The sequence below is a fragment of the Gracilinanus agilis genome, chromosome 6 (genome assembly GCF_016433145.1).
Source record: "Gracilinanus agilis isolate LMUSP501 chromosome 6, AgileGrace, whole genome shotgun sequence".
Taxonomy (NCBI): Eukaryota; Metazoa; Chordata; class Mammalia; order Didelphimorphia; family Didelphidae; genus Gracilinanus; species Gracilinanus agilis.
In genome coordinates, this window is record NC_058135.1 from 232203969 (window position 1) to 232230421 (window position 26453).

A 26453-nucleotide genomic window follows, 5' to 3' on the forward strand; every position below is an offset into this window, starting at 1 on the left:
CCCACTGTATCACATGCATGGTAGGCTTCAGGAACTCAGATTTCTCTTGCCCCATATTTGGGTTTGTAATTGAATTGATATTAAACTCTTTGTTTCCTTCTTTTATGCCTTTAAACATTTTATTCTCATCTTAACCTCCCCTTCCTAGAAATACTCTCTAATAGCCTCTGCATAATGAAAGGCTCAACTCCAGACCCTCGGTTCAACATTTTAATTAAATTTAACAAACATGTACTAAATACCTGTGTGCAAAGAATAGGACTTTAGGCTCGGCATTGGGAGAGATGGGAAGTCTAGATGGGACACGACCTAATCTCTGTTTCCCCACTTTTATGGATCTTCCAGACTAGTGGAGGGGAGAGGAACATGGGTGAGGCACCAGTAAAGATAACTCTTATATACATTAATTCAGTCAACCTTCCTTGACCATTTTGGAGTAGAGAACTGAGCCCTTCCTCCTTTGTACATCTCCTGTAACTCTTGCCGTCCTTCTTGCTTGGCACCAAACTCATCCAGCCTTGTGGTGTTCTCTTTTTACGAATCTGTGTCCTCCTTCCCCATCTGTGGGATAGAAATTCTCATGCGCATGAGAATTTCAATTACATTTTACTCACTGACATTATTTATAGTACTTTTGCATTTCCTTCCATTCATCTCTCACCTTGAAACTGACACCTATATTTAAAAAGAAAAAAAAAAACATTTTTGTCAGAATCTAATGAACATCAAAAAGAAAAGAGAGCATTTATATATATGAAGTAGAACAGAAAAAAGTGATATGTGAAAACAAATCTCCACAGCTTGCTTAAAGAAAAAAAAAAAAGAAATCTACCATGTAACTTCCTTTTTTTATACTTGAACATTCATCTTTAAAAATGTTGAGTTTCAAATTCTCTCCCTCCCTCTAGCCCTTCCCCCCAACCCACTGAGAAAGCAAGCAATATAATATCAATTATATAAACGTGTCACTTTTAAAGCTGACACCTATACCTCATGTACAATATTCATTTGTCCATTATATATATTGCTAATAGAGGATCTTAGGTTTGGAGTTGGAAAGGACCTTACTTAGAAGACAGCTAGTCTAGCCTTTCCCTTTTATAGATGAGGAAACTAAGTCTCAGAGAGGCTAAATGACTTAGAGTCCCACAACTAGAAAGGATTTGAATCAGGATTTGAACATGAGTCTGTCTGATTCCAATCCCACCACTCTAGCCCTCTATACTATATGACTTCCCTCGAATTCTTCACTCCATGAAAAAAAGATTCACTTGTCGAATTTAGGCCGTGAATTGATTTCAGCTTGAAACATACTCTATAGTGCCTTAGGGAATTTCTCTGTTGTGGATTCAATGATTGGAAATGGCCTGAAATTCATATTTGTGCAGGTTTTTAAAGCCTTGATTTCAATGTTCATTTTATCACTCTCTGTTGAGGGAAAGACCGGTATAGGCAGTTCTAAGCACAGAGCACTGCTTAATAAATGTCTTGTCAAATGAAGAAACTGTATCTTCCTTTAGTGTATTTCTTGTGTAAGAATCCTTTTTTTAAACCTTTACCTTCTGTCTTAGAAGCAATAGTGCTTCTAAGACAGAAGAGCAGTAAGGGTAGGCAATGGGGGTTAAGTGACTTTTCCAGGGTCACACAGGTAGGAAGTGTCTGAGGCCAAATTTGAACATAGGAGCTCCCGTCTCTAGTGTTGGCTCTCAATCCATTGAGCCACCCAGCTTCCCCCATGTGAGAATTCTTATATATATATATATTTTTTTTTTTAAAACAATTTTCATTGACTTTTCCTTTGGGTACAATAGAAACAATGAATACCACTAAATAGTTAAGGGTCCTCATCCTTATTTTCACTCTATCCCATCTCAAGTGAATTTTCCACACAATATAGCTCAATAGAGTGATGATAATCGGTCTCACTCTCTATTTTGGTAACTTTCTGATTTTTGACCAATAGGTGCTTTCATTTTTATGATTTGATTCCAAAACTTTCTATTTTCATTGACTTGAGTATTGTTGCATTTTACCATTGTCCTTATTTACCTTGTTGCTTTGTTTTTATTATTTCATATAGATCTTCCTGTTTTCTCTGAATTCTTTACACATGGTAAAATCATATTCCACTGCACTCATGAATCATAGTTGGTTCAGCTGTTCCCTTATCATTGGTTGTATATGTTATTTCCAGATTTTTTATTGTAATTAAATAATGCTGCTCTAAGTATTTTTGAACTTATGAGTATTGCTGACATTAGCTTTCTTGGGGAGCAGTGGGATTTCTGAGACTGGAGGGTATGGATGAGGTTAGTGACTTTAACTCAGTATTTCAGATTATTTTCTTTAGTGATTGGACCACTTCACAGCCCTGGTAGTTGTGTGTTATTATGCTTGTCTTCCAAAGAACCCTTGGCCATTACATTTTTCCCATATTTTCCCATTTTGGACAATATTAAGAAATGCTACATCAGAGTTATTTTAATTTGTATTTCTTTGATTATTAATAATTTAGAAATCTTTCAAATGCTTGCTGAACCTATTTGCATTTTTTCTTGAAAAACTTCATATCCTTTGACCACTTGTCTCTTGGAGAACATGTATTAATTGAATGGATTTGTGTTAGTTCCCAAGAGATTTTGGAATGTCATACTCCTGTCTAAGATATTTAATGCAGAATTTCCCCCAGTCTGTATCTTTTTTCCCCCTAATTCTAATTGCAATGATTTGATGTGTGTAAACCCTTAAAATTTTTTTATATAATTGAGATGGTCTCTTTTGCCTTTTATATTCTTTTTTATCCTGTGTCTGGACACATTCTTCATGTTTTCTCCTTTCCTCTCCCCACATTTTCATAGTTGTGAAAGAGACAACCTTTCATTCTTGTCTGCTATTTTGTGATTCTATTTCTTATGTTTAGCTAGTTTATACATTTGACCTTTATTGTGCTATATGGTGTCAGATGCTGTTCTAAATTCATTTTTCACCAATCTGCTTCATAGTTTTCCTAGGAGATCTTATTGAGGGGAAAAAATCTATTCCCCAATTGTCTTTGGATTTATCAAACACTAGACTATTATATACATTTTCTTCCAGGTCTTATTTAAATTATTCCATTGATATACTTATTTTTGTCAAATAAAGTTTTGGCAATCACTGATATGGAATATAATAGGAGAGCTCATAACTCCAATATTACTACTTTAAAATTTTTCTTTAAAATTTTTTCAAATATTTTATTTTTCCAATTATACATAAAATAATTTTAATGCTTGTTTTTTTTAACAATTTTAATTCCAAATTCTCTCCCTCTTTCCTTCCTTTCCCTTTTTATTAGGAAGGCAAGTAATTTCAAAAAGGTTTTATATGTGCAGCCATGCAAAACATATTTCCATATTAGTCATGATATAAGAGAAAACACAGACCAAAAAAAAAAAGAGAAAGAGAGAAATAGAGAAAGCAAAAGAAAAGTATGTTTCAGTCAGCAATGATATTCCATCAGACTTTCTTTGGAGGTAGATAGCATTTTTGTGCTTTTTATTTTTTCATTTTCAAGCAGCTATTTTATAGACCAAGATTACTGCATGATAATCCCAAATTTCCAAATCACACTAGCTAGTGTTTAGTCCTAGACACAATATGGTCCATTACACACAATACTTGGAAGATTGGCAGGCATCCTGATCGACTGGAAACTAATCTTAGGATATGAGCCAATGGGAGATTTTCATTTGTTAATTAGTAAGTAACCCATGCTTGTTGACTTGGGAAATTCTGCTAGTCTTACATCTTACATCTGCCTCAAAACATTCATCTTTAGAAATGCTGCCTCCTGACCTTCCCCCACAGCCTTGCCCCAGATGATCTTTCCTAGCTATATCTGCTGTTTTCAGATTTGTCCATTCATGCCAAATGTATACACTCATCTTCTCCAAAATCCTTCCTTCCAACTTCTTGCCTGTTTCCATCCTCCCTCTCCTTCCAAACTTTCTTCATGTCTCAGTTCCCCCATGAAACCTGTCCAGGCTCTAGTGACTTTCTCCTTTCTGACCTCCTAAAGACAGTGGAATGAATGATAGATAAACTTGAAGTGCTTGATTTGATGTTAATAGAACCTCAGTTCAAATCTTAGCCTTGCCACTTACTGCCTGTGTCACTGGGGCTAAGTCACTTAGCTTCCCTGAACCTCTGTTTCTTCATGTGTACAATAAGTGTGTTTGACCAGACAGCCTCTGAGATAATTCCCTGCTCTAAATCGATGTTCCTACGATCCATAGCACTTAAGATCAAGCAGTCAATCAAGAAACATTTATTAAGCACCTACTATATTCTAGGCACTGTGTTAAAAGTCTGAACCAGTCATCTGGCAGTTGGTGGACTTGTGACATCTTTTCTGTTGTTGTTTTGAACTGGAGGCTGGGTAACCATTTGGGGATTTTGTGGAGGAATTTCCTGCTTAGATATGGCTGACTTTTGGAAAGTATCCCTTCCAGATCAGAGGTCCTGGGAATTTGAGGTACTTGAATCAAATTGATAAATAATCTTCAAATTTTCTTAAAGACCTTTGTATCACTTTTCCATAAACTCCCTATCAAACACCACCTTGTACTTTAATTATCTGTAACCATGGGACATTTAATTCTCTGTGCCACCACTCCCCCCACCTTCCAGATGTAAAGTCTTTTACGGTTAAAGACTATGTCCCTTTAATTTTGGAGGATTCAGACCTGGATTATTTGTCTTTGGTGTGGGGGGTTCTGTTCTCTAGTGCAGATCAGTCACTCTTCTGCAATTTACAGAGATTTGTTAAGGTACTAAAGAATTAGATGAGTAGGCTATATAGTCAGTATATGTCAGAGGCAGACTTGAATCCAGATCCTCCTACCTCTGAAGCTATTTTCTGTGCCAAGCAACTTCTCAACTGCCATTGAAACACACAAAAATAAAAATCTATCCCTCCCCACAAATTTCACCCCCCTGCTCAGCCCCGAACTTTTCATGAAGTACATCCTTAATAACTCTTTCTGAATTAAGGGCTAATTTTCCTAATTTGTAAAATGCAGGAAGTTGGACTAATTGGATCAGAGCCTTCTGTCTCTTGACATTCTATGACCACACATTACTAGTGCCTTCTCCCTGAGACTAACCACCCCATCACCCCTTTTTACACTTGAACCTGTCTCTCTCTTTTTCAATAACACACACACACACATACATACAAATATATCTTGTATGCATATAATTATTTCTAAGTTGTCTCCTCCATTTGAATATGAGTTTCTCGAGGGGAGTGACTTTTATGCCTTTCACTGTATCTCTAACACTTAGTGCAGTACTTGGTTCACAGTAGTCACTCCATAAATACTTGTTGCCCAAGTGTTGATTGATTTTACTTTTCACAGACATGTGTAAGGCCTGCCTCCCCAAGACAGTAGCTCCCCTAGAACAAAGTCTTGTATGTTTTGGTATCCCTCTTTTCTGTGCCCAAGCCAGAGCCTCGAACATGGTAGGTTCTTGGTGTATGCTTGCTAAATGGATGGAGGAAGAAGTGAAGTGCCAATAGGCAAACCCACATTGGAGGCTGCTTTCGGACGTTTCACCATCATTTCGGTTGGTTCAACAGATGCCTTCCTCGAAGAAGCTACAAACCATATGTTAGATGTGGGGCCAGATGAAGCTTTGATACCAAACACCAAGAATGTAGGAGATCTTTGGAGAATTTAATATGCATTACTTTATGTTTTGTCTCTTATGCAAAGGTTTTCTTTGTTCAAACAAATATGTATAAAGAATTTATGCAGGGCACATGGTCATGCATATTGATTGCAGCAAATCTGTTAATAATCTGTGCCTCATCAGGGTTTGCGTTTCTGTTGGAAAAACAAATGTGGAACGGAATGCATTCAGGGATTCTCCATGTTGCTCATTGTTGGGGGAAAGAAGGGGCTTTCCATCTTCATCAAATATCAATTGATGCTGTACTCGGGATGTTAGAATAGCTATTCAGGCAGACAAGCGGGAAGGAATAAAAGAAGGAGGAAGAGAAGAAAAGGAAAGGGAAGGGAAGGGAAAGGAAGGGAAGGGAAAGGGAGGGAAGGGAAAAGAAGGGAAGGGAAAAGAAGGAAGGAAAGAAAGGAAGAAAAGGGGAGGAAGAAAAGAAAAGGGAGACAAGAGAAATGAAGAAAGGAGGAAGAATGAAAGAAACAAATGGGAATTAAGTGTTTACCAACTGCTAGGCTCTGTGGTAAGAGTTAAAAATTTTTTTTTCTCATTTGATTCTCATAATTTGATTCTCAGAAAGTAAGTGCTATCCTATATCCATTTGGCAGTTGAGGAAACTGAGGCAGACAGCAGTAAAGTGACATGCTCAGGGAGGTTCACATACCTACTAAGCCTCTCATGTCATATTCGAACTCAGGTCTTCCTAACTCCGATCTCTGTGTGCCATTCACTACACCATTCAGCTGCTATGCAGAATTGCATGACATAGTATTATGTAAAGCACTCCTGCCTAAGGATACCACCACTGTTCCCTCTTTGCCTGTTGCCAGCTCAGTTAAGTTACCTCCTTTGGTCTCTAGTTTATGCATGTTCCTCGGGAGAGGGGAATTCCATAGCTCTTGTCCAGCATTAATTAATAGGCAAACATAGAGTGAGGCCCTGAGGTATGGCCCATTCTGAGGGAGAAAGGGCCAGGCTTGTAGGGAGCTGCTGGATAGCAGCCTATGGGAAGGTGTGAGTCATCTGAGAAGGGTGATGGGGGTGCTGGTGGCAAGAGGAAGACCCTAAAAAGACCTCTGCTTGAGGATGGTTCTTTTCATGTTTCTGCAAGTGGAATAAAGGAAAGAGGACTCAATCTTGGGTTGAAAGACCTTGGTTCAGTTCCTGCCCCTATCTTTTAGTAACTGTAAGCAAGTCACTTCAGTTTTCTGGGCCTCAGTTTCCTTATTTGCAAAATGAGGATTTGGGACTTGACCTAGCTCTAAATCTGAGCCTGTGACTCTGAGCTGCATTAGGGAGGATATAGTCTTAGCCTTAATGAGCTTACATCTAGTGTTTCATTTCATCCTCCCAACAACCTCTTGGGGCCTCAGTTTCCTGATCTGTATAATGAGGAATTGATCTTATCTATGAGGTATCTTTTAGCTTTACGTCAATGATCCCAAGAATCCTGATTCATTTAATTAATTTAATCAATAATTATTTAACTAATTATTGATTAATAATAATTAACAATCAATGAATCTCACTTCTCTAATCAATAAAACAAGGGCCATAATACTTCTAGAGTGATAGCTAGACCCTCTAGATGACTCAGAGGGTGGAGAGCCAAGCTTTGATTCAAGAGAACCTGGATTCAAATTTGACCCCAGACCCTTCCTAGGATAAGTCACTTAACCATGATTGCCTAGCCCTTACCATTCTTCTGCCTTGGAACCAATTCTTTGAATCTATTCTAAAACAGAAGGTAAAAGTCAATAATAATAATAACTAGCACTTATACAGTGCTTCAAGGTCTACAAAATTATTATTTCAATTGATCTTTCTGACAGTCCTGTAAGTACTTTTATTTCATGCAGTTTGTTGTTGACTTGTTTCAGTTGAGTTTAACTCTTTGTGACCCTATTTGGGATTTTCTTGGCCAAAGATACTGGAGTTGTTTGATATTTCCTTCTCTAGATCGTTTTATAGATGAGGAAATTGAGGTAAACAGTATAAGACTAAAAATTAACATCCAAATATTCCAAGTATTATATTTTATAAAATTTACTAATAATAACTTGAAGTAAAAGGAATAAAAAGACAAAAGTCAAAACCCAAGTAAAGCTAGCCTTCCCAGCCTGTGCATGTGGGAATAGAGCCTTAGAGGTGGAGTTACACACAGCTAGATACAAAATGTGAGCTTGCAACTTGGTGGAGAGAAAAAAGGAATTCTGGGAAATATTCAAAGGAATTCTGGGGAATGTAGTCCTAGGATACAACATTTTCTACACAACAGGATTAAGTGACATGCCCATGGTCACATGGCCAGTAAGTGTTTAAGGCAGGATTTGAACTCAGATTCCTTATTCCCAACTCCCACACCCTATCCACTAGGCCACCTGTTTGCATCACTGACTTCACTGAGTGGTTTTGAGGGAAATACTCACTAAGCTCTTAAGAGCATTAGAAATGGGAGTTTTGTTATGAGTTATTGTTAAAATATACTATTGTGACTATGGAATTAGCTATCCTTAACTTTAATTACTTTAATTATTTTATTTAATCACTTTCATTTTATTTATCATCATTAATTTAATTAATTAACTTAAAATAAATACATTAATTAAATTAAAATATTTGCATTTAGGGACTGGCAAGGTGTTTACCTGGGGCCGTGCTGACTATGGTCAACTTGGGAGAAAAATGGAGGTGGACCAGAGATGTAAAGGAGAACATGAATTACCCCCATCCTGCACAAGAGTGCTGACCACCATGCCTTCTTCCCTTCCTTCCTTAATAGGAGCAACTCAGGTGAGTTTTTAAAGATGAATTTTCATTGAATAAATCTCTTTGGATTGGAGAGGGGTAATGGACCTGAGAGGCTGTCTTGGTCTTTCAGTCATGGGGTAATAAGATTTGGCCAGTATAGACCAGGCTGTGGGGAGCCACCCAATGGTGCAGTAGAGAAATAAAGAATGCTGTTCTCAGGCCATACACAGGGGTTTGAGGTTTGGTTTTTTTACCCTGGACTCATCCCTCCCCTTTTCTGGACATCTAGTTTTCTCTTCTGCAAAATACTAGGAAAGGATGGACCTAAATGGTTCCTGAGCTCTCCCCCAGCTCTGAAGGTCTTTGATTATTGGGATTTCCTTTGGATGCTCTTTGGCAACCTTGTCTTCTGATCTTTCCCATCCTCTCATGAGAAGGAAATTGCCTCTTTCCATAGCTTCCTCTCTGATTCCACTTGTCTGTTTCTGGTGGGCTTGTTCCTTTCCCCTTGGATTGAATTTTGTGAGTAGTCTTTGTTTTATTCCTGCCTTAACAATACCACACACACACACACACACACACACACACACACACATGCACACGCACTCGCACACGCATACTCACACCCTGAGGCTGTGTCCTAGCCGTGTTAGGGCAGCCTGTACCTCTGAGCCCAAGGTGGCTTAATGGAGTGACTCAATCTGTATTCCAAGCCTGTTGAAAAAATTAATAAGCCAGCAATCTTTCTGCAATTACCATCAGACTAATTACAATTCTTTTCCTACTTAGAAGATTTTCTCACCCAGGAGGCCTGACCTGGCTCCTCTCTGGCTTATGTAGGACACGTATCTTTCTGCTTCACCAACTGTCCCAGCCCAGGCTTTACAATCCTTCTTCCTCTTCCTCTCCTCCTCAGCCCTCCTTCCTCCTGAATAATATTCAGATCAGGGTAGGTCAGATTCTTCACCTTTTTTTGTATGTGTGTGAGAATCTGGTGAGGTTCACAAATTCCTCAGAATAATGCTTTTAAAGGACAAATAAAATAAAATGCATAAGATTATAAAGGAAGCCTTTATTGAAATAGCTATCAAATTATTTTTAAAAATAAGTTTATGGAGGCAGCTAGTTGGCTCAGTGGCTAGAGAGCCAGGCCTGGATTCAGAAGGTCCTGGATTCAAATTTGATCTCAGATACTTCCTAGCTGGGTGACCCTGGGCAAGTCACTTAACCCCAATTGCCTGGCTTTTACCATTCTTCTGCCTTGGAACTGATACTTAATATTGATTCTAAGATATTAGAATATAAGGTCATTATAGAAGGTAATAAACTATAAGGTAATATAAGGTAAGATTTTTTTTCTTTTAGTTCATGGCTCCTAGGTTAAGAACCAAGGGAGGAAGGAGATGTTTTTCTAAGATGAAAGCAAAGTGTGACTTTTACATTTGATATAAAACAATTTTCTCCCATTTCCCCTCTCTCCTCTACTCCTTTCAGCTCAGGTATATTCTCTTTAAACAAATTTTTTATTAAGATTCATTCAATCCCTGATGTATGTCCTTTGCTTGATAATATATATATATGTGTGTGTGTGTGTGTGTGTGTGTGTGTGTGTGTGTGTGTGTGTGTGTGTGTGTGTGTTTCCTTTCTTAGGGAGAACAAAGAAAAAGAGAGATCAGTCACTGAACTTTCAGCAAGTAAACCATTATCTTTTATATATGTGTGATAAAGTGATAACTCTGATAATCAGGTATATTCTCAAAAGACATTGAAATGACCCTGCTTAATAGAGTGATTGTAACTATATTAGTACATTGTTTGACACATAATAGGTCTCTCTAATAAATGTTCATTGACCGACACTTTCCACTTTTAGAGTTAACCAATTGTTACTCTAAAGGGAGGATGGATCCTTTAACTTGGACAGGATGGCAACAAGATTGTTTCATATGACTTAACTTTGTTGCCTTATTAATAATCTCCCTATTTAGCTGGTCATAGTCATTGGGGATATTGTTATTTTGGTTCTACTTTGTTTTCTCTACATAATTTTATAAAAGTCTTCCTGTATTTCTGAATTCTTCTTGTTTGCTATTCTGAAAAGTGTGGTAATTGTCCCTTACATACAAATACTGCAATTTGTCCAGTCCTTTCACAATTATTGGGCACATATATTGTTTCTATGTTTTTGTTATTACAAAGTATGCTTCTATGGATTTTTAGGGGGTAAAAATAAAGCCTTTTCTTACTATCAGTTATTTGTAATTTAGTCAGAGTAAAATGTCAAAAAGTATGAAAAAAGAAGGATTGTAAAGCCTGGGCTGGTACAGTTGGTGAAGCAGAAAGATACGTGTCCTACATAACATTTTCTTGCATAATTTCAAGAATTCCCTCCTCCCAAAACAGTTGAACTAATTTCCAGTTCCACTACAAGTGAATTAGTATGCCTAACTTTGCACAGCCTCACCAACAATGAGTTTTACCATCTTTGCTAATTTAGTGAATATGAAATGATAATAATGATGACAACAAGAAGTTGATATTTACATGGAGCTTTAAAGTTTCCAAAACACTTCACATACACTAATTCAATCATAAGATTTCTTCCCAGTTTTCCTAACAATGCTTGTCAAATGTTAGGTTTATATGCATTCCTCCCCCCCCGCCCATCTCTTATTTATCTATTTTTCAGTTTTTAATACAGCACTGTATAATTTTTATAATTACTGCTCTGTAATGTAGTTTGAGATCCTCTAGTACCAAGTGCCTTTCCTTCTTACTTTTTTCTACTAAATTTTCTGATTATCCCCTCATGATTTTTTTTTTTTGCTTAATTCTATAAGGCAGAATAATTTGATAGGTATATCAAGACATCTGTAAGATAACAAAGGTAGTCTTATCATTTTTACTATACTAGTTTGACCTGATCATGAACATGCTTTTAGTTCTATAAACATTATTGAATGAATATAAAATCTGTGTTATGTATGTGTGCATGTGTGTTGTTATAAGGAAGAGTATAGATATTTACTGAAAATATCTATACTCTTCCTCATAACAGTGTGTATATGTGCATGTGCATATGTGTATATGTATGTGTGTCCTGGCACATTTTCAGGAATGATATATCCTGTTGCTATTTTAGGGGGACTGTTCTATGTAATGCAAAAGATGCAAGAGAGAGGTTTTTGCTCTTGCAGGGGGCCAACTGAAAACTTCTGGCAGGTGGAAGCCTTAGAATTCTGAAAGATTTCAGTGGGTCCCTGAGGCTTGAACAGAGCAGAAGGATCAACCAGATCTCTATTTGGCTTTAGGTTTGCTTTGGGCTGTGCCTTGTTTTTGGACAATTTGTACCTAGCTAATTTCTCTGGACCTCTATCTGACCTTTTCCATATTATTTTCCCTGTTTCCTTGCCTGTCTTTCTGGGGCTCTGGGAGGCAGGGTGGATTTTGGGTTTTTAGTAAAAGGACTTTGTAGGTTTAGTTTTCCCCAATAGGCAAGTAGGACATCCTTGAATTCAAATTATCCCTTGAGTATACCCTCTACCTTAAAGCAGCCAAATCTTCCCAGGCTGAGAGAGCAGGTTCTCTCTCAGTCTAACCCATTCCTGAGACCCTCCCCCATCTTGAGCTTCTCCCTAGTGGCTGTCAGAAATCCCAAACCTTTCTCTCCTTCCAGACCAATCCTGAAACATTAATAAAACCCTTGGTTACCTAATCAAACCCTCTGGAGAATCTTTGTGTTGAAGAAATTAGGCAAGGGTGAAGGGGAAAGGAATAATTCTCTTTTATTTACTGAGGGAAACTGGAGGCATCCATCTTGGGAGAAAGTAGTTGCCCAACGCTTCCTCCTGAATCCCTTCAATTTCACTGACAGGCAGGAGCCTTGTGATTCCTCCTTTGAGGACTTGAGAAACAAGAAAGCCCTCAAGTTAGATTCAAACCACTTCTGTCTGGCCCTATTCCTTGTGTCTGTAAAAGTACCTTTCCTGCCTGGAAGGGTTCAACCTATTACCCCAGTATCCTCTGTCTCTAGCTTGAGTGTCTAGCCTGGGTTAGCTGCCTCTCCTGAACACCTCACCCTCTACCCTTACCATCCTAACACTGCCTTGTCCATTCCTCCCTAAACTCAGCAATCCCTTTCATTCCTCTCCTATCACCTCAATCATCTTTTACCCCTCCATCACTCAGCAAGGGAAGGAGATCACCCTGAACTTTAGTGTACCCCCCTTTTTATCCATAACATCTATCATAACTCTTTTTACTGGATTTTGTTGGTAGTATGTAGAAAGCTTAATATTTTTGTGAGTTTATTTTGGATCATGCTATATTAGCTTTTTTTGTGAGTTCTCTAATAATGATGTTATCTGTAAATAAAAAGAATCTTTCCCTTTTTGCCTATGCTAATTCTCTTAATTTCCTTTTCTTGTCTTATTGCTATTGTTAACATTTCTAGTGCCATATCAAATAACAGTAGAGACTGTGAGAATCTTTGCTTCACCCCAGTTTTAATGGTGATGTTTCCAGGGTTTCTCCATTGTAAATAATGCTTGCCTTTGGTTTTAGATAGAAGTTTTTTGACAATATTAAGGAACAATTTCTTTATTCCTATGATTTTTAACATTTTATAATAAGTAAATGCTATTTTTATTGAAGAGTTTTTGTTTAGAGATGTAATTATGGGATTTTTGTTATTAACATGATTAATCACATGAATTGTTTTTCTAATATTGAACCATCCTGGGAAGAAATCCAACATGGTTACAGTGAATAATTTTTTAATATATTTCTGTAGACTTTGCTAATATTTTATTTATTTTTTTGCATCAATATTCATTAGTTATGTTTCACCATTTCTAAAGGTATTTTTACGAGTCATGTAATACTAGTCATGTAGTAAGAATGAAGGATAACCAGTAGAAACTGCATGGTAGAGTTGGTATGTATACCATGCCATGAGATCTAGAGGCAGGTCACCTGAACATTCAGTGGTTCTCTAGAGAAAATTTATAGGAGGAAGTGGACAAGACAAGACTTTAAATAGGATGAGAAGGCATGGGTGGACTCAGATATGGACTATTAGAAGAAATAACCATATTGATTAGAGATAGTAGATTATTTGAAGTTTCAAAATATTAATTAGTGTTATTGATTTATAGTTTTCTTTTTTTTTCTTTTTTTGCTTATCTCTCTCTGGTTTGGATGCCAGAACCATATTACTCTTAAAGCTGGAATTTGATAAAGTGCTTTTTCCTTCTAGTTTTGTGATTGTTATATGGCATACATATTATTTACTCTTTAAATATTTGATAGAATTTCTTTATAAATCCACTTGGAGATTTCTGGAGGATTCTGGGAAGATGGCAGCTTAGATGGAGCAAATCTTAAAACCTCCACACCCTTTCCACACCAAGATAGAAAACCATGTTCTTTGAGAAGAAAGAGGATCAAACCTAACAACAGGACAGAGCAGAGGGATCCTACTGGACAGCTTAATGCCGAGAAAAAAGCTTGAATTCTTGAACTGTTGGGTACAAGCGTATAGAAGGGGAATCCCAGGACCCCTCCCTCACAGGCTGTGTGGAATCTCCAGCAGCCCCTGAAATCTCCAGGGGTGCAGGTTGCACCTGCCCAGAGAGAGGAATTTGTTGGCGCTGGACTCAGGGAGTTGAACACAGGCACCAGGGAGGTGGCTGGAGGAGAAAACCAGAGAAACACAGCAAAAACACTGCAAAGATTGCGGCTTAGATGTAGCAAAACTTCAGACCTACAGCCTTTATCACATGGAGATAGAAAACAAAAAGAGGAAAGAAAACTAGGTATAAAAGCAGGACAGAGCAGAGAGACCTATTGCTGGACAGCTCAGCAAAAAACCTCCATCTTGTTCCCCCACTTTGAGTTTTTAGCCTCAGGGCACATTAAACAATACAGACTAATCCAGGTTTATTCCCACTACTTGGATAGACAAGAAGTCTTCAGATGGCAGTCTTTCATCAAAGCTCATTAAATCCATCTGATTAAACTAGCAGAACAGAGAAGGAAAAAATATGGGTAAACAACAGAAAAAGAGAAAAGAAATGACAATTGACAGCTTTTTTCCAGGAAGTGAAAAAAGAGCAAATGAAATTATTAGGGGGAGAAGGGTTTTTTTTGGGTTCAATATAATAAAAGATGGTAGCCAGAGGATTGAACTATTATTAGTCCTTAAATAAGAATAATCTCAAGTCAAAATTGACTTTTATGGAAGTATATTTACAATTAAGAAGAGAGAGAGAAAATAAGGAATAAGAATCTAACCCAGTAGGTATTTTACTATGATCCTCTAATTATTCCAGGTAGATCTTAATTAACCCTCAGCCGAGAGTCAGAGGGCCAGAGGCCCTCTATTAAGAAAGTTCCTTAAGAGAAGTTCAGGAAGATTCAGCCAGTCTTTAAACTCACCACGTGGAATTCAAAGAAGATATTTAAAGTAGTCTCACCAGGGTCTCAGCATTCCAACACTCTTCCATGAACCAAAAAAGGTCCATCACCAGACTCTCTCTTCCACCAAAGACTCTTACTCACTCAACTCCCTCTTTTTAAAGGGGTCACTTATGCATCACTTCCTGTGCCTTCCTCCTAATTTGCATGTCCAGTCACAATAGATGATTCTCATAGTACTGCCTAGGGGGCAGTCAGTTGATTCTGATTCCTCACCCACTCTAGCACACGTGGGTTATGGACCTCCCAGAATTAGAAGTGTTCTCACCTTTGGTGAATAAATCTAAAGATGGGTAGTGTAGACTTAATCTAATTATCACAAAATAGAATAAGAGGAGGAAGCTCCAGCGAATTAGACACAGGCTCTGGAAGATCTCAAAATTCAATTAACTCAAGAACTTCAGGAACTCAAAAAGCAATCAAGAGAGGCTAAAGACAATTTGAAAAAGGAAATATATGAACTAAAACAAGAAAATAAAGTCTTAAAAACCCAAACTGACCAGCTCTAAAATGAAGCAAAGAAGGCAAAATATGATCTATAAAGAAATCAGACCAGAAGGAGAAGGATGACCAAAAAGCCATGGATGAAATTCAGTCTTTAAAAAATAGAACTCAACAACTTGAAGCAAATGACTTCACAAGGCAGCAAAAATATACAAAACAAAATTTAAAAAATGAAAAATTTGAGGAGAATATGAAACACCTCATTGATACAATCAAAGATCTGGAGAACAGAGCTAGAAGAGACAATTTAAGAATTATTGGTCTACTGGAACATCATGACAAAAGAAAAAGTTTGGACATCATCATACAGGAAATTATCCAAGAAAACTGCCCTGGCATTCTTGAACAAAGGGGAAAAGTGGAAATTGAAAGAATCCACAGATCACCTCCTACATTTAATCCACAACTGACAACTTCCAGGAATATTATAGCCAAATTCAAAAACTACCAGACCAAGGAAAAAATATTACAAGTTGCTAAGAAGAAGTCATTCAAATACCAGGAAACCATAGTTAGGATAACACAGGATCTGGCTACATCCACATTGAAGGACCAGAAGGCACGGAATATAATATTACGGAAAGCAAGAGAACTAGGTCTACAACCAAGAATCAACTATTCAGCAAAACTGACTATATTTTTACAGGAGAAAGTATGGTCATTCAATAAAATTGAAGACTTCCAAGCATTCATAAAGAAAAAAACTGGACTTAAACAGAGAGTTTGTTGTCCAAACTCAGAACTCAAGAGAATCACCATGAGGTAATTAAGAGAGGTGGGGGGGGGGGAGGAAGGGGAGGAGAAGAAAAAAAATCTTTTCTTTAAGGGACCCAATAAGTTCAATTGATTTGTATCCCTATAAGAAAAGAAGATATTGGTAAATATTAAAAATTGTTATTATCAACAGGGTAATTAGAAGAAGTTTACTTAGAAGGAACAGTGACAAACTGGAGATAATATTAAGAAAAATGGGAAAACAGACAAAATGGAGTAAATTTATATTCCATAAAGAAGCGCATGGGGTGAACAGGAAAGAAGATCAATACACTGGAAAAGTAAAGAGGTTGGAGAAAGGAAATACTTAATACTTAAGTGCATTGAAATTAACTTAAAGAGGGAAAAGCAATCGGATCCATTGAGCCAGAGAATTGATTTGTGCCTATAGAGAAGTAGAAGAGTAACAAAAGGACTAGTGAGGAGGGAAGCAACACTAGGGAGAGAGGGCAGAGGGGGTTAGCTTAAAAAGACCCTATAAATCTACCTGGACCAGGAGTTTATTTTTCCTTTGAGAGTTCATCTGAACCCTGCTCAATATCTCTTTTTATGATTATTTTTTGGTATACTGTTCTATTGTAATGATTATTCTTAATATAATTATTACTTTTCTGAATTTATTTGATCCTAGTCTCTATTGAAGTTTATTTCTTTTGGTGTATATTTCTCTTGCTGATTACAATTTGTATTTATTTAATTTGTATTTATTATGACAATACACTTTTATTGAATCTCTTTATTACGTTTTTCTTTTCTCTTAGATTTGTTTAGGTCTTAAATAAGCACACCTAAGTAATCTATAATTATAATTTTATCATTTTGCTTTTATTCAAGTCAATTAGCTTTTACTTTAAGTTAGATACTATATAATTTAGTACATATACATTTAAAACTGATATTATTTCATGATCCATGGTTCCTTAAGCATCAGGTGGTTTTCCTATTTGTATGTCTTGAAGATATGTTTTGCCATGCCCTAAATTATAATTACTCCTTTTTTGGATTCAGCTGACACACAATAAACTTAACTCTACCCAAACTTAACTCCATCCCCTAATTATAACTTGAATGAATATTTGTCTTTTTACAAAGTTTTATTGTATGCTTCGTTCCATTATAGTGGTGATCTAGATTCTAAAAGACTTTCTCTTCACCTTTCTACTCTATTCAATTACTATCCCATCTCTCTCTTTACCTTTACTCCTTAACCTTGTGATAGTCATCTATACTAAATATTTTTACTTTACTTCATATCTTTACATTATCACTCTCTGCCCAAACTCTTGCTGTCAAGCTCCCACCTCTACTACCTTACTGAAATTGCTCTCTCAAAGGTCACCAATGACCTCCTCTCAAAAGATCCAGTGGCCCCTTTTTTAGTTCTCATCCTTCATGATTTCTCGATAACTTTTGAAACTCATAGGCAGCCATTTCCACAAGATTATGGTTTTCCTTCTCCTTCTCTAATTACTCTTTTGTCTCCTCTGTTGGTTCCTTACTCTCTTGCTGATCTTATTGTCTGATTTAATTTCCTTATTTCTCTAAATATTCATTGGTAATACCCTTCACTTCTATTTTCACATGGAGAATTTTGAAAACTCACTGTCCCCAGTTTTGATTGCTCTTCTGAGCTGTATACTTATATCTCTAAATGCCTACCAGAGACTTCTGCCTGAGTTTTCTACTGGTATCTCAAATTCTGATTCAACATGACCCACGCCAAACCCATTACCTTTTTCTCTAAGGATTTGTTTCTCCCTTAGACTTCACTCTTTCTGTCTATGACAGTGCCATTTACCCTGGCTTGCATGTTGTTCACCTGGGGGTTCTTTGACTACTCTCTCTACCCTAATTTCTCACATCTAGTTAATTGTTAACCTTTGGTTGATTTAATCTCTGCAATATTTCTTACATCTGCTTCCTTCTTTGTGCTCTCATTGCTGCCTTTCTAGTACAAGTCCTTCATTGCTACCTGCCTGGACTAGTGTAGTTGTCTGCAAATAGTTATTTCTCCCTTAATTCCCTCAGATTTATATTTAGGATCATAGATTTTGAGCTGGAAGGGACCTTGAGTTCAATCCTTTTATTTTACAGATGAGGAAACTGAGGCCCAGAGAAATTATTTGCAAAGTTTCCCACAGCTAATAAGCGTTAGAGGCAAGAGAATCCAATACTCTATTTAATATACCATTATGCTTCCCTTAATCTGCTTCCAGAATAATCTTTTTTGTGTATAGATCTGGTCATGCCTCTCCTATGTTAAAAAAACAAACAAACTTCAATGGTTCCTTAGCTTCCATTGAACAGTAACCAAGTTATGGCCTGTTGCCACCCTACCTCTCTAACTTTATTTTAGAGCATTCTTCGCTACATATTCAATGCTGCAGATAAATGAATAGGCCTGCCCCTCAAACATATTTATGCCTCTGTACCTTTCTTCAAATTGCTTCCCATCTTGCCTATTCTTTTTTTTTAATTTTTAATTAATTAATTAAAAAAACCCTTACCTTCCACTTGGAGTCAATACTGTGTATTGGTTCCAAGGCAGAAGAGTTTGCCTATTCTTTAAAGCCCAACTCAAAAGTCAGCTCTTTCAGGAAGACTCCCCTGGGCTTCCTGTATTTGAAACAACCTTTTACCTTATATTAAGAGGTAGCCCTTGCCTTCAAGGTACCTTCTACTGGTGGTTTTAACATGGAAACAGATAAGCAAATACAATATAATTCAAGGAGGAAGGGGAGAGAAATTAGGAAAGGCTTGACTTGTTAAAAAATCAACCAGTCTATGGTGTCTTAAGCTAGTTCTGCTAGGATGAGTAGAGGGAAAGGTAATTTCACTATACAGAATTGCTAGGTAACAATGGCAGAGTGGCTCGTCAGGTCCCTATGTGTTTTGTGATGTTATTTCTGAAAGAAAACTAGCACTTGGATATTGTGTAAAGAAACCATTAATGAGCTTGGCAGTTTCCAGGGCTGCCAGCTCTTAGAGTGTTCAGAAAGACTGTGGTTTACTGAATGACCTTGCTATATTTAACACATTGCTAATTTTAAGTTTGTCTTAAGACCGTGGGATTTCAGTGCCCCAAATAACAAGGATAGCTGCCACCAGAAATCAGCTGAGTCCAGGGGGACTCAGGATTTCATACAACCAAAGTTTCCCTTAAACCCCATGGTAAGTAATCTGTAGCTTTAAAAGAGTTTATGATAATACGTAAGTTTGCTAGGCAGCACAGATGCCCCCAGAAAAGCCAGGACTATTCATTTATGGCACTTGACCTTTATGAAAAATCTACCAGGGCTGAGTGGTGACTTTCCCTCAGAGGTCATTGGAAAGTAAGTTGATTTAAAGTGCTGGGGAGCTGTTTAGAGCATTCAGCAGGATTTCTTGAATAGCCTGGGACATCTGTGCTGTAACCAGTATAAAAGAGGGAGGAAAATGGCCTAAAAATAAACACAAAGCACTCATTGAGGCTAGAATCAGAGATTTTCAAACTAGTAGGGATCCCATCCAACCTGTACAGGAAAGAGGACTCCTAGCCATGTCCTCTCCTCCAAAGTGGTCTTTTAACTTCTTCTTAAAGACATATCCATTGATGAAGAACCCACTACCTCCTGAGGCAGCCTATTCCACTTTAGGATTGCTATAATTGCTACAAAATTTCCCCTTATTTTTAGCAGAAAATTTCCTCTCTCACACTTCTTCCTGTTCCTGTTTTTGTTTTCTGGGGCCAGACTAGCAGATCCAATCCCTTTCCCCATGATAACCCTGCAAATGCTTCAAGATAGTGATCATGTTGGACACCACGCCCTCCCCCCTCCCCCAATCCCTTCTGCAGACAGAACATCATCTGTGGTCGCCTTTCTTCATGTAAGTCTTTAGGCCATGCCAGTAGAATATCAATTTCCAGAAAAGGTTCAGAAAGGAGGGAGATACAAAGCATATGGCTGTCTTTGGTTGAGCATGGAAGCACAGATTTAGATTTGGAAGGAACCTCAGAGGTCATCAAATTTAATCCCTCTATGTACAGATAAGGAAATCAAGACTCAAAGAGTTGACTTGCTCAAGGTCACACAGATAATAAGCAGTAAATCTTGGCATCAAACTCAGGTTTTAGAATGCACCTTCCATTATATGATAATGCCAGAATTTCCTAAACTCCTTACTCCTTTATAATATTTCTTCTTGATCAACACATATGAGAGAATTTGTGGAGGGGATTTGTACAGACTTTTTAGTATTCATTTGGGCTTTCCCAGTTTTTTTTTTTGTCCAAGGACAAGGTAATTGTACCCATTGATTATCAAGGTTTTACTCACACCCTTATCTCTTTGTGCCTTGAAGTAAAAAAACCAAGTAATCAAGTTAGAGATAAGAAATGACACTTTTTTGGCCCACAAATTCTTTAGACTCGGGTAAAGGAAACTGACAGAGCCATAACTAGGGTTGGACTATAAGACTTTTCCCCATGGCACCAAAATTTATAGAGAGTTCTAATAGCACTTTCAGGTGTTTTTTAATATCATAGAAACAACTGAACTTAGAAACCAATTGGTAAGAATATGGGAATAATTTATAATTATATTATTAGAATTATTAGAATATATTATAATTATACGTGTTATAATTATAATAATTTACATGGGAAGTATTTAGATGGTGGCTTCTTCTCCTGGGTCATACCTCAGAGGAGTTTCTTCTAAGCCCAATCTCACAGTGTCCCCATTTCCCCCTCCTCTTTAGCCTCCCCAGCAAAGACCTATCTATGTCCTGGAGTCTGCCACCATTCCCTCTCAATTGAATATTTCATGCTGCTCACACCAAGTGCAAATGTTTCTCTAGGGACTAGGGAAGTTCTACTTTAATTATCCAAGGTCTTTGGTAGTCTATACATACTGACTTAAGAAAACCATGTGGGGAGTACCAACAATTCCTGGTATCAGGACATCTGGATCTAAAATCACTGAAAGATCTTGGCTAATAAACATCAATGGTATCCAGAAGGAGTGCAGGACAATAAAAGTTTATCCAGGTGTGTTGAAGATATCCCATCAGTGTGATAGTAGATATGTCCTAAGGGTGTGCTGAAACCAGATTAGGGATAGAATGAGGAGTCATTATGTTGGAGGGAGATGTTAGAGCCATATTATTAATATAACGTTGTATTGCATGGTGTCCCTTTCACCTAATAATAACTTTTTTTTTTCTGTTCTAAGATCTCTGTGTTCTTTAGACATAGGTATCATTGCTTCACTTAGGATTTAGTCATTAGGTGTCCTAGAGAGTAGAACAGAACCAAGCAATTTCCTGACAATCTTCTCAGGCAGTAACCACTTTGGGAAATTCCATATGAGGACATTGTCCTGAATTTCTGCTCTGGATGGCAATAAATAATAGAATAAGTAGAATCAAAGGCCATGGGAACATAGGTAAAGAATGAGAATTCTATGTAGTTTAGTCTCCTCCTTTTGCAGATAAGGAACCAAGGCCAGGAAGGTTCAGATGTAAATTGCCCAAGGTCATATAGGTAGTAAATGGAAGAGAGACATTTACTGAGTGCCTGCTATATCTGAGCACTATATTGGACCCTGGAAGATATGGATATGGTTAGGCTCCTACTTTCAAGGAGCTTATATTCTAAAAGAGAGAGAAGATATGAATACATGTAATTGTAAAACAAGGCCATTTATGGTAAGTGCACTAAAATGGTTCAAAAAATTCAACTCTACAGATTCAATGTTATTCATTAGTAGGGAAGGTGTGTGTGGCTAGGCAATAGTTTGTATGAAAAATATCTTGATGTTTTAGTGGTCTGTAATCCCAATGAGGCAATGACATGACACAGTAGCAATAAAGCTAAGTATCTTAGGCTGCATTAATTGAGGAAGTGTTCAAAGTGTTTGTCCAGAACACATCTGGAGAATTGTATTTAGTTATAGGCACCATATTTTAGGAATTATATTTTAAGAATGGAATGCATCTGAAAGTGGGCAAATAAGATGGTGACTAGAGTGGAAATGATGCTATAAGGAGATTAGTTATAGAAAATGAAGCCATTTAGCCTGGAGAAAAAAAAATTTGGTGGGAACAGGATAGCTATCTTCAGATATATGAAAAGCATCGTTTGGAAGAATTACGTATGTTCTGCTGGATTCCAGACAGCAGAAGTAGGAACAAAGAGTGGAAGTAACAAGTTTAGAATCAATGGGAGGGAGAGTAGCTAGTAGCAGAAGTTGTCCAAAAGTGTAATGGATTGCCTTAAGGGGCAGTTATTGCTTCATTAATGGAAATTCTTCAAGTAACAGCTACTTAAGAATAGTGCAGAGAGGATTCCTATTCAGGGAGAAGTTGGATTAGCTTATATCTGATATCCCTCCCATCTCTGAGATTCTGTCATGTACAAAGAAAAGGAATATAAGAGATCAGAGGAAGAGAAAAATACTTCTGGTTGTGGATTCCAGGGAAGTCTTCATGGAAGAAGTGGCATTTGACTTCAGAAAATGACTACCATAGGATTAGAATAAATTATGTGAAGTGGTCAAAATGTGTGGTTTTTTTGAAATAATGATCAGGGGAGTGCAGCTAGGAGGCACAGTGAGTAGAAATCCAGGTCTGGAATTGAGAGGCATGGGGTTTAAATCTGATACTTCCTAGTATCCTTGTCTCAGATATTTACTAGCTGTGTAACCCTTTTATCGCTTAATCCAATTTGCCTAGCCCTTTCTCTTTGGCCTTAGAGTTGTTACTAAGAAAGAAAGTAAGGGTTAACAAGAGATCAGAATTTTTATCAATATTTTTGGAACTCCAATAACAGAACCTTCTTCTTTAGCTGTTCTCCAAATGTATCCCTTTTATTTACATCACATTCCAGTGCCTTTCCAGATGTGTATTTTCTGATGCTTTTTTAAACCTTTCAACTGTACTTTGCCATCTTTTCTCTTAATATATCAGTACTGTTTGGCTGTTTTTTTTTCATGTTTTCTGTGCTGATTTCCAGAGTTCTGTCATTATCTTATACCAAGATTCCTTGGCTACAGAAACTCAAGATGAAAGTAACAGTTAAAGATGAAAATTAAAAAAAAACCCACCATAATGGTCTGATGAAAGAAATGGTATGAATATGAATCATGAAGTGTACAATGAATTTGGCCATCCATCTATCTGTAAAAAAACTGTGAAAGGTGGTGTGACCCATCCCCTAAATAGGCGCCGTTCTGGGTCTTTCATTCTACTGAATTCTTCTGATCATTTTATCAGAGACCCTGGGCTCAAATAGTAGCTCTATGCATATTTGCATAGTGACTATAAATCCTAAATCCATAAATCCAGTCCTTATCTGTCTCCTGAGTTTTAGTCACATATTGTGAACATAATAGTCACATATTAGACATCTCAGTCTGCACTATTGTAGACATCTCAAACTCAATCTGTCCAAAATGGAACTCATTTTCCTTCCTGACATTACCTCTCCTCCAGATATTTCTGTGTACCATCAAATTCTTACCCTGTTACCTAGGTTTATAATCTTAGAGTTTTCTTTGACTCTTCCCTCTCCCTCAACTCAAATGTCTAATTTTCCAGTCTTATTGATTCTATCTCTTTTAAATCTCTTACATCCATTCCCTTCTTTCTACTTAGATAGCTACTACTCTAGTTCAGATTCTCATTTTCTCTTACTTGAACTGTTGCAAAGCCTCCCAATCAGACTTAGGTCCTAATTGGCTTCCAATCTCTTGGCTTTCTAATCCATCTTCTGCATCACTGCAGACATAATTTTTTAAAAGTATACATCTGGCCAATTACTCAATAATTCTCAGTAGCTATATATTGCCTCAAAGGTATTATGCAGAATTCTAAACTTGGCACTTGTAACCCTTAATAGTTTGACTCCAAACTACCTTTTTAGGTATATTACATATTACTTTGGACCACACACTCAGTGTTCTAGTCAACATGATACTTGTTATTCTCCAAACAGCACTCCATCTTCCATTTTTTGTCCTGTCTCCTATAGGAATCTTTCTGGATCCCTTTAGTTGTTAGTTGCCCTTTCAGATCAAGTTAAATCTGTATATGATTAATTGTTTACATGATGTGTCCTTCACCACCAACCCCCAACCCATCTCGGATATAAACTCCTTGAGGGTAGAGATCTTTTTTTTAAAACCCTTGCTTTCTATCTTAGGCAGAAGGTCAGTAAAGGATGGGCAACTGGAGTTAAGTGACTTGCCCAGAGTAATACAACTAGGAAGGATTTTTTTTTGTATTTACTTTGCATCTCCAGTATCTAGTATAATGCCTCATGCATAGAAGTGCTTAATAAATGTATACTGGATTGCATTGGGTCCAGGCTCAGGATCTTAGATTTTCCTATACCACTGAGGTAAGATTGATGGACAGATTGTATTGTTCCCACGTCATGATAGAAAGAACACTGTGTTTGGAGTTAGGAACACTGAGTTCAAATCTCAGCTCTACTATTTACCAACTTTGTGATCTTTGGTAAGAGTTCTGGATCAGAGAACCTAGATTTAAGTTCTGGTTTTGCTTATTATGACTTTGGGTAATGTACTTAACCTTTGTGGTCCTGTTTCTTCATCTGTAGAATGAAGAACATTCAATTGGATGGCCTCTTAGATCTCTTCCCGTTCTAAGTCTATGAATTTAAGAAAGTAATAAATACACCTTTCTGGGCCCCATTGAGGTCCCTTTTAGCTCCAAGTCTGTGATCCTATGAATTTCTTTGAGATTTAGTGACTTTGCCCAAGGGCAACTGGCAAGTTAGTGGCAGAACCACTGGAATAAATATATAATGAAGAGGCAAATCTATGAAGGGACAGAGCTAAGTGGTGAGTGTATAAATACTGGACAAGATGAAGTGTTTCTATCTGGGGAGACGTGGGTGGTGATGGTGGTGGTGGTGATGACCCATCTCCAGCTTTTACAAAGTGACTATTTGGAAATGAACTCCCAATACTTAGATTTCCATTGATGTCACAAGGGAACTGTGGGCAGGGACGGAAGAAAACAGGGTGATCTTTGCAGGGACAGAAGATATTGTGGCAATTGATTATTAAGATTATTGCTGTTCAGCTGGATAAACAAGGTAAAGAAAGGACAAAACAGACTGGAATGGAGAATGAATGGGGAAAGGGGAATGAAAACTCATCAGGTTCCAGTTTTAGTTTGCTCTGATGTGTCTCCCACTCCCCTTTCTGGGAAAGAAAAATTGCCTAGGTTTGCTTTAACGGAAAAAAAAAGATCCATTAAGTCTCTTTTTAATATCTCTTATTTCTTTTTTTTCTGTCATTTCCTGATGATTCCTCATCTCTGTCCCCCAATAGAACTCTTTCTTTTTAACAAATATAGTTAAGTAAAACGAATCAACACATTGTTCATGTCTTAAAGTACACCTCATTCCCCACCTAGAATCCACCACTTGTCTACCTAGACTAGGGAAGCATGCTTTGTCATCCCTCCTGAAGTTACAGTTGGTCACAGTCTGTCTTGTTCAGAATTTTCAAGTCTTTTAGTGTTGTTTTCCTTTATACTATCATAGTTCATGAATCACAAATCAGAAACAGAGTTGGAAAAAAAATCTTAGAAACTTTGGAGTCCAGGTCTTCAGTGTGGAAATCTCCTGATTTTGCTCACTTTGGTCTTCATTTGTTTGTTTAAATCTAACCACGTTTCTGCGAATTCTTTATAATTTGTAATTTTCTAATGGTCAGATGGTGGTTTGAGTAATGGACCAGCAAAGCTTCCTTATTCTGGAAAGGATGCTCCAGTGGAATGTAAACTCCATGAAAGCAGAGATAGTTTTGTCTGTGTATTGGCAGTGCCCATCATGTTGCCTGGCATGTAGCAGAGGTGTGGTATAAATTGGGTAAATTGAATGGAAAGGTTCTTTTTTTTAAGCCCTTACCTTCTGTTTTAGAATCAATACTGTGGGGGGGGCAGTTAGGAGAGCCAGGTCTAGAGTTGGGAGGTCCTGGGTTCAAATCTGGCCTCAGACACTTCCTACCTGTGTGACTCTGGGCAAGTTACTTAACTCCCATTGCCTAGTTCTTACTGTTCTTTTGCCTTGGAACCAATACACAGTATTGAATCTAAGATGGTTTAAAGGTTTAAAGGTAAGAGTTTAAAAAAGAATCAATACTATACATTGGTTTCAAGACAGAAGTATCTGAGGCCAGATGTGAACCCATAATCTCCCAACTCTAGACCTG

General features: G+C 37.4%; 1 protein-coding gene across 1 annotated transcript in view; it reads left to right on the forward strand.

Annotated features, from left to right (window-relative positions):
* The window catches only part of SERGEF (secretion regulating guanine nucleotide exchange factor), a 282000-nt gene that overhangs the window by 52066 nt on the left and 203481 nt on the right, over window positions 1-26453 (forward strand). Inside the window, exon 10 of the mRNA XM_044681806.1 lies at window positions 8351-8514. Within this exon, the coding sequence (XP_044537741.1) occupies window positions 8351-8514 (164 nt within the window). The remainder of the gene's footprint in view (window positions 1-8350; window positions 8515-26453) is intronic.